Source organism: Ixodes scapularis, unplaced genomic scaffold (genome assembly GCF_016920785.2).
Source record: "Ixodes scapularis isolate PalLabHiFi unplaced genomic scaffold, ASM1692078v2 ptg000072l_1___fragment_2___debris__unscaffolded, whole genome shotgun sequence".
Taxonomy (NCBI): Eukaryota; Metazoa; Arthropoda; class Arachnida; order Ixodida; family Ixodidae; genus Ixodes; species Ixodes scapularis.
The window spans coordinates 167,418-176,731 of NW_024609908.1; the positions used below are offsets into that span (position 1 = coordinate 167,418).

Below are 9,314 nucleotides of genomic sequence, written 5' to 3' on the forward strand. Positions count from 1 at the left end.
ACTCCCCGCCTACGTCGTTGACTCGTGGGATAGTGTGGGGACACGCCGCTGGATGGCGCCATGTGCCGTGTGGTTGGTGATATTCCCACAAGATGTCGCGAGTCCTGTGGCTAATCGCGTCATTTGTGCGGTGTCGTCACACCAATCAGCCTAGGGCATTTTCTCTTTATTTATATATATATATCTTCTCCATAAAGACTCCGCACATTAGTTACGGAAGTGAGACGACCGATCGTCATGCATCAAATAGCTGCCATCGTGCGTTCCCTTCCAATCATCTACATTATTGTTGAAAATAATTCCTGGAGAAGGGAATTATTATCAAAATAATTCCCTTCTCCAAATTTATAATAATAATACCTGGAGAAGGGAATTGCATTATAATACATTATTGTCTTTGGACTTGCCACGTCTCAACCAAACCCTTACGGACATTGCACACTCGAGACAAGTTTGACGGAAGACATCAAAGTTAATCGATGTTCAGACTCTGTTTTGGCAATACGTGCCTGGATGAAAGTGTACTATCCCGAGAAAATTGGCGTAAACTTGGACAAAGAGCAGACTCGCAACCTAAAACAATGTCTTCACGAGGCCGACGTTCGTGTCTTGCGGAAACATGACCTACAGTGCGAAGACACTTGCAATATAAGTGAGTCGATTTATCTTCGTCGATGTCCATTCAATGTGTATCAAATTAGACGAGTGATCGGTGGTAAACCCTCGATGTATGGGATAAATTTAGATCACGAGGCAACATTGCGTCTCTTGGAGTTTTTGAATAAAGAGTAATAAAACACTCTACGTGTGTGTGTCTCAAACAAATCTGCAGAGTCTATTGAAAGACTCATTGCAGTGTGAAGAACAACATCGTATACATTTTTTTTGTTTATTTTTCAAAATCACCTGCCCTAACCCAACTGTTGTGAGAGGAATCATAGCCTCTCCATTTCACGAGGTATTGGAGATCAGGCGCACGTCGTTTTCTCAAAATCTTCTCGATGATCCAGGTCTTGTTTTCGGGGTTGGAAACACGTTGCAACTCAGCTTCGTAGAAGGAACCGAGAACGAGCTCTTTTCTCACCAGGTCGACGAGGTAATATGTTGTGGGAATACCTAGTCGGATTCTGTCGACAATAAATACCTCATCTGTGAAGGACTGTTTGTACTTTTTTAAAAGAAGGTGTCGTTCTTTGGATATGCGCACATAATCCCCGATCCGAAATTTCGGTTTCTTGGGTGCTCCCGACGGAGGAGGGAAAAGATGAAGAAAGAAATCTGTCTGATTCTCCTCGGTGACGTCGATGTGTCGAGCACCCAGCGATCGGTGGTAGCTGTGGTTGTAGGATTTTACGATTTTGGGAAGGATCTCTATTAACCGCCTCGTTCTTGCATACTCAAAGTATTTATAGATCCCACTCATAATGGTTTTTTGCACGCGTTCTACTATGGAAGCCTTTTGCTTTGAAAACACAGAATACAATTGAGCTCCCTGCTTATTCAGATATGACACGACTAATTTCCCGTAAAACTCACGGCCGTGGTCCGTGCATAGAAGCCTACTTTTCTTCATCCTACGAAAGACGATTTTAAGCGCTCTCACGACCTCTTCTCCCGTCTTTCGAGCGATCGGAACGGTGGAGAGGAATCGAGAAGACGTATCGATCACAAACAAAATGTATCTTTTTCCATCATTATATTTGGCAATTTTTTGAATTTCCACAAGGTCCGCCTGATAGACGTCTCGAAGTCCCAGGGACAGCGTCTTGCGGTATAGACGAGGGCGTTTGGTTTCCCTAAACAAGGTGTAAGCGTCAGATCCCTCTAAAAACTTTTCCGCCGTTCTTCGGCCCGTATGCCTGGCAAGTCTATTGACTCCACCGAAGGATGCGGGATGGGCTGCTCTGTAGTAGACCGCTTTGCTTTCCTTCTCTGACGACGGCATCTCGACTTCCGTCGGTAAGACTGAGCGCGAAAGGCTGACAGGTCCAGGAAGTTATTAATTACGGCGGAAACTGCACCTCTCACCCAGGAAGGTTGTCTATTGTAGATCTCGTAGCGTAGTAGACCGATTATGTTGGATTCCTCGATCCTCTTTCCGTGAACAACCAACTTCCCATCGGGGGTGTAGGCAATCACCGACGAAATGCTCTCCAAGAGCCCCTGAACCTTCTTTCTTTGACGTGGAGGAAATGAGGAAAAAATTAGCTCGTCGTTGAAGTAATCTTCGTCTAAAATATCTTCCATGCCTTATCTAGCACTCGTTTAGATGTCCGTGGAGCAGGATCAGCACAGGCCTCTGCAGCAGCAACAGCGAAGGTCGAAGGTGAGTGCGGCGATGATGATGATTCTTGCTGCTCCGAGGAACGCTTCGGTGAAATATTCGGAGAGGAGGATCCTTCTCGACTGGTCGATCCTGCTTTGACCACTCTTCCTTTAAAGCGATCGTAGTTTACGATGCTCGTCGGCAGACTTTGTTTGACCAATAGCGTCGCGACACGTTCGAAATGAATGGGAACTGGCATCTGTTTCGCTCGCGAAATTAGATAAGAAACCATATCAATGATATTTGACTCATGGAGAGGCTTCTCGTCAATTATAATCTCTAACGTGGGTGGGTCCCTTGCAATCACTGGTTTTAACAAATTTAGAAGTGATCGACCTTTTTCCCTATAGGTTTTGCTCAAAATATTGACGACTGCATTGATATCGTGATCTTCCGTGGCATCATTCGTCTGCGTCATTTGTTCTCTCGTAAAGGGAGTCGTTTCCTGAGGCATGACGTTGTTAATATCAGGATTGTGCGGACGTAAACTTTTATGAAGCGTCTGAATGATATTTTTCAGTTTGACGTCATCCGCTTCCCCCTCTTGTCTTAAAATATCAGGAATATGCTCTTCTTTGTAAGGTATGAGATGGTATTTCTTCATTTTCACACCCCGATGGCCTTGGAGATAGCTCTTCCTCCGAGCGTGGATAACAGACCCAAGAGAGCCGGAAGGATCAAAGGTAAAAAGCCTCCTTTCTGTATCAATACCATTTTTATATTCTTGTGACCTTTCTTTCGGTTTCCCAATGATCTTATGAGGGGTACAAACCTCTTTACCTTCCTTTTTATAGTTGGTGTGAGTGGAACGTTTCCTCTGCAAAGGTTTAAGCAAATTTCGCGAATGATGTTTAGATGTCCCTTTTTGACGTCACGAAGAAGGACTTCTCTTTGTCTAGACGATTTAGCTTTGGACAAGAGGTGCAAAAACCGTGCATGTCCCTTCAAACGATTCACGAGGAAGTGTCGTAGACGACTTCTGGTCCCTCGTCCGGCAAGATCCTTGTTCTCACGCGGAAATTATCGGGGCAAGTTTGCGACAGGTCGATCAGGATGTAACTGAATGGTGTTTTACACGCGTCCGAATATATACGCGGAAGGACATGCCCTCTCTTCCCTCCAAAGAGCTGTCGAGATAGTACCTGGAGTTGATCGACAATCCTCACCGATCGGAATATCATTAGAGCCGTAGAATTTAAGCTGATTGTTCGAAAGTATGAATCTTGGTGAAACATGTTCTGAGTAGTGAAAATGACGGAGGCGTTATAGTGGTGAGCAGCACCTATGAAATACTCGCATATCTCCTTCAGTTTTGTCCTATTTGAGAGAAAGTCGTCGAAAATAATTAGCGAGTTTGTCTCGGGATCCAAATTTTGCGGAATGTCCTTAGTGAACACAACGTCCGGGTGATCTTTAAAAAACGGTTGCTCGTAAACGTACACGTAGAAAATGACGTCCAACTTCTTATCAAACATTTCCTTTCTATAATGCAACAATTTACGAATATACATGCTTTTGCCTGATTTCGAAGAACCAATCATTGTTACAGACGCGGGCGTCTCAAATTGGAATTTATTGAGAACGAGCGTCATGACGGCCGGTTTGCAAATGTGAAAGGCAGTGTATCTACAGCTTTCTATATACGCCGAATACCTTTACCACCTTCCTTACGAAAATACACGATGAGACGACCCGCCAGCTTCCCTCGCGCTGGCTTATCATAACCATAAACTCAGAAGCAACCAACCCTGGTGTCGAATTCTCACTTAACACGCACAGCCGTTCGTCAGTTCGTAAACAGATTGCTTTAAAGCGAAAAGCTGAAACAACAGAAACCTAATACGATGCACGGTGTCAAATTCGCGATTGTGGAGGCTGTCACGTCCAGACATGTCTCGCGGTGCCAATCGTTTTGTAAACAGGCTGCTATAAAACTGACGGACGTCCACCGTTTCTTCAGAGCGTGCCACTACACGTGAGGTGAGGGGAAAAATATTTGAAACGCGTTTATTTTGTTTTTAACATACATTTTTATTACAGGAGCCCACTGCCGCCACCGCCGACCCAATGATGGAGAACCTCCTGGACAAGCTTAACTCCTTGAAATCGCCGTCAAACTTTGTTAAGATGGATCTGATTCCGTCTGATGTCAAGCTGCCTGTGTTAGACATTGGACGTTTGGACACACGTTACGGACCGTCCGTCTTCGTATCCCTCCAGCTGTCAGACGAAATTGTCAAGGTATTTGTGCCTAAACGATTTTCAGAGCTCAGTGACGAGGAGCTTGAAAGTATGCGTCACATGACGGGATTAGTTCTAGAGAAAAGCAAGGGCGACGGATGGTCACCCATCATTGTCTTCTCGAAGTTGGACATTTAGGTGTCTTTTTTTTTATTTTCTCAGAAATGGTAACCTGTCACTTGTGTAACGTACGGGAGAGGCAACAATATTCCAGCGCAGAGGCATTACAAGTTCATCTGGCTCTTGTACATAATGTTCCCTATCAAGATTGCATTCCATTTTGTGAAGGCCTCTGCGCTTTTCGAAACTTTACGATGCGCTATGATATGTATTTGCACGAGCGCGACGACGAGGCTCACGACGTCTCTACACTGTTCCGTCATCACTCAGATGCAATGTCCAACGTATTTAGACATTACGGAATGCCGCTGCGTTTTTTAATCACGTTAACCGCAGAACTGACACGACTTAACTCCGAAGGCGAATTTGACTTTAGCGTGCATTACTTTCACTCTTTCGTTCACACGATCTGGGCCGAGGGTAACATCGCTAGCGCCCTGCAGCTTGCCTGCGGCGAGATAAACGCCAGTCTAGAGCAGTATCAGGAACGTGGGTCGGGTTTCGCGCTCGTCGCCATCCAACAATGTAGCATCACAGTTGGACGTTTCGTTCCCCAGAGGGTCGGATGTCAAAGTTTCACTTTGCCGAAGGAACTGGCAAACAAACAGTGTATTTTGAATGTGAACGAACGCGTGAAGGACTCCGAAAGAAAAATGTGCTTCACCTTTTCCGTGCTTGCGGGGTTGCATCCCACTCAACATAAAACGAGAGCTTCCTCATACAGGGACCATCTGAGCAAATATTCGTTTCCTTTAAACTATCCAGTGACGTTTCCAGAAGACGTAGAGACTTTCGAAAGAAAAAATCGCGTGTCCATCAACGTGTACGGTTACGAACGGGACAAAAAGTTTGACTATCCTCTCAAAATCAACGATCACGAGTTGGAAAAGCATGTAGATTTGCTCTTGATTGACGACCACTTTGTCCTCATCACCAACTTCGCCGGGCTTTTCGAAAACAGGGCTAGCTACCGATTCCGTTGTAAAAGATGCATGATGGGTTTTCGTTTTCGGACTTCTCTAACCAGTCATTTTGCCTTGTGTAAAGAAAAAAAGCCAGTCCGAACGGTCTCTCCTAAAAAAGGGTACGCGCTTTATTTCCGTAACACTCACCTCATGGAGCCTTTTCCATACTTCTGCGTCTACGACTTTGAGGCCATCTTGAAACCGGAAAACACGGATCACGTTTACGAGAGTCACGTACCCAGCTCGTTTTGTATTCTAGTGATCCGTTCTACAGACTCACGAATCATGGAACGTTTCTTGTATCGAGGCGAGGATTGTGTCGAGCAGTTCATTTCCATCCTCAATCAAATGTCCAAACTCATTCCCGAGTGGATTAGGAGCGATCTCACGACGGTCAAAAAGACACAGAGCTCCGGCAGTCACTGTGATGTATGTGGCGAGTCGTTCGACAAACGTAAAAGAAAGGGCAATGATCATTTTACCTGACCTTACAGGCTGTGCAAAGGCTGTAATTTAAACGACAGGAATAACAAAAAAGTCATTCCCCTGGTTGCACACAACCACTCGTACGACCTTGCCTTTATTTTACCGAAACTACATCTATTCGAGTCGAAAGATATCAAGGTTCTCGCCAGTAGTTGTCAACAGTTTAAGCGACTCGACGTGGGTAACCTACGGTTTCTCGACAGTCTAGCTTTCCTCCCCGTGAGCGTGGACGCACTTGTGCAGGACCTCCATTCCAAAGGCTTGGAAAATTTTCGCTGCCTTCGTGAAGCGTTTCCTCAACATATTGAGTTGCTGGCACGTAAGGGTGTGTTTCCCTACGATTACATAACCGACTTCAGCGTCTACGATGAGCCCGAGCTGCCACCACGTGAGTCGTTTTACAACAAGCTTAACGACGCTCACATTTCTGAGAAGGATTATCACCATGCCCAGGTCGTTTTTGACACGTTCAAGTTCAAAAACGTGGGAGAGTACAGTGACTGCTATTTGAAACTCGACTGCTTACTTCTATCCGACGTAATGCAAAATTTTAGGAAATGGACCCTGGAAACCTACGAGATCGATCCCTTGCATTTCGTGTCGCTTCCTGCCCTCAGCTTGGTCTGTGCGCTTAAGCAAACAAAGGTCAAACTTGAGTTGCTCAACGACGTCGACGCATATCTTTTTATCGAATCGGGTTTACGAGGAGGAATCGTGCAATGTGCAATTCGACATGCGAGAGCTAACGTTCCAACCAGCGACTCGTTCGATCCTAACAAAGATGCTTCTCAAATGTTCGACCTCGATGTGAACGGTCTTTACGCATAAACGATGAGACAACCGCTTCCGTACGGCAATTTCCGATGGCTCGATCGCGAAGAAATCAATGCCCTTCAGTTCGCTCAGGTTTCAGACGACTCACCCACTGGTTACATCTTGGAGGTAGACCTAGACTATCCAGAGGAACTACACGACTCGCATGCAGACTTTCCTTTGGCTCCGGAAAAACGAGGTGTTCCTTTCGAATGGCTTTCGTCTTATCAAAAGGCGCTAGTGAAAAAATTTGGCCTACCCGAGAGAGAATTTGAACGTAAGCTTCTTTTAACCCTATTTCCCAAACATGATTATGTTATTCATTTCCGAAACGTAAAGTTGTACCTGCAGCTAGGGTTAAAACTGAAGAAGATTCATCGCGTCCTGCAGTTTTCCCAGCGGGCCTTTCTAAAAGAATTTATCGACTTCAATCACGATCTGCGCAAGCAGGCTACCAACACCTTTCAGAAGAATCTGTCAAAGCTCTTTATGAACTCGATCTACGGAAAGACGATTGAAAATCCTCGCCAATGCAACGACATTGTCATTAGCGTTTCCGAGGACGAAGTCGTAAAAAATCTGCAAAAACCTAACCTTAGACAATTTACAGCGATCGGTCCGAACGTGGTCATATTTCAATTTTCACAGAAAACTTTGCACCTGAACAAGCCCATATACGCAGGTTTCTCTATCCTAGAGATGTCGAAGATCGTCATGTACGATTTCTTCTATAATCAGATCAGGAGAGTTTTCCCGGATGCTCGCGCTGCATATAGCGACACGGACTCATTTATCCTCCAAATCAGCGGTCGGGACGTCGACGAGAAGCTCGCAGAGCTTACCGAGAGCCACCTAGATACTTCCGGTTACCCGTCCGACCACGCCTTGTATTCGCTTCAAAACAAAATGCGACTTGGAGTTTTCAAAAACGAGCTGCCGAAGGACCACATTCTAGGATTTGTCTGTCTTAAACCGAAACTCTATGCACTCGATCTAGAGTCTCAAGAACATTGTGTGAGGGCTAAAGGAGTAAAAAGATGCGAGTCGCGTAAGCTAACTTACGATCTCTACCTTCAGACTCTCGAGACACAAACTCTGCACACTGACACCCAAAGAATCATTGCTCGTAAGCAAAATGAAAACAAAAGTGTCGTCGTAGAAAAAATTGGATTGAACCCCTTCGACAACAAGCGTTTTATCGAAGACAACGGACTTTCGACGCTTCCTTACGGACATCTCAGACTCGGCGAAATGTCCTCCTCCAAGAGAACCGGGTGTGTTCGATAAAAATGTAATCGCGGCAGTGTATTTTTTTTTCTTTTGGGATGAAGGGAGTAATGATATGTTTCAAATCCTGGAAATGTCGCCCCCCCACCCTATGTAGTCGATAAAAATGTTATTCCGACACTGTAATTTTTATTATTTTGAAATTGTTTTGTTAATTTATTCTTATAATATGTTATATTGTAAGTGTGTATTCATGTCTGTTTTTTTTATGTAGAGCGTTTTCAATGCATATGAATGCATGCAATAAAACGATTCATGCTTTACTTTTTGTGTTTGTTTTTATTTGACTGAAAAGAGATTACAAAACGCTGCAGCAGGATAGCTCTAACTTGGGAGATGGAAATTGTTTCCGCACAAGTACAGATATCAAACGATCGTTCCATCGATGATCGGTTGGCGAGAACGCCTTGGTGCATTCGCGGAGTGGTACACCACAACACAGGAGAGCGCCGACTTATAGACAGTAAAGTCCACACGTACTTGACTTGAATCCTTGAATTTTCTTTTTGTTGAAGAAGAAGCTGGAAGCGTTTCCGATAAAGTCGTAAAATTCTTCGTGTATTGGAATCATACCAAAACTGTCAAAATAACTAATCGAATTGTCCTTTGAAGATATGAAAAAAAGAACCCAGTGTTCGCCGGAAGAAGATCTCGGTGCCGTGTTAAGTATGTAAAGACCCTGGCTTGGTCTCTCCTGGCCAATCTCGTCGCAAGAAAAAGTACCGCGAAACCAGGGTCGCGTACACTGGTTGCCTGCAAACATCGAATAAAATTTGTGTTCTTCCATTTCTTCAATTAGCGATCCTGACCCGTCTCTCCTTGTCAATTTCCAAAACGCGTGGTGTTTCTGACATGAACAGGATCGTGACTGCCTTATTTAGGTCTTGTTTGAAAGTCAGGGTGAGTCTCACATTGGCTTTGAGGATTGGACATAAACTCTGCTCTTCCCTGTCGGGAGTCAAAGTGTAGTAGAGAAGAAAAGAGTCTTTTGAGAAGGCACCTTTAGAGAACGGAACGTCTTTTCGACTGAGTCGATGCAGGAAGTTCATATAGGCCTTCATATAAAGATCCTCATT

At 44.7% G+C, this 9,314-nt stretch overlaps 1 protein-coding gene across 1 annotated transcript; it reads left to right on the plus strand.

Annotated features, from left to right (window-relative positions):
• The first annotated feature begins 6,969 nt into the window (after nt 1-6,969).
• Nucleotides 6,970-8,238, plus strand: LOC121833929. Its single transcript, XM_042287646.1, has one exon. It carries the CDS (start codon nt 6,970-6,972, stop codon nt 8,236-8,238), a length of 1,269 nt encoding a protein of 422 aa, XP_042143580.1.
• The last annotated feature ends 1,076 nt before the right edge of the window (nt 8,239-9,314 follow it).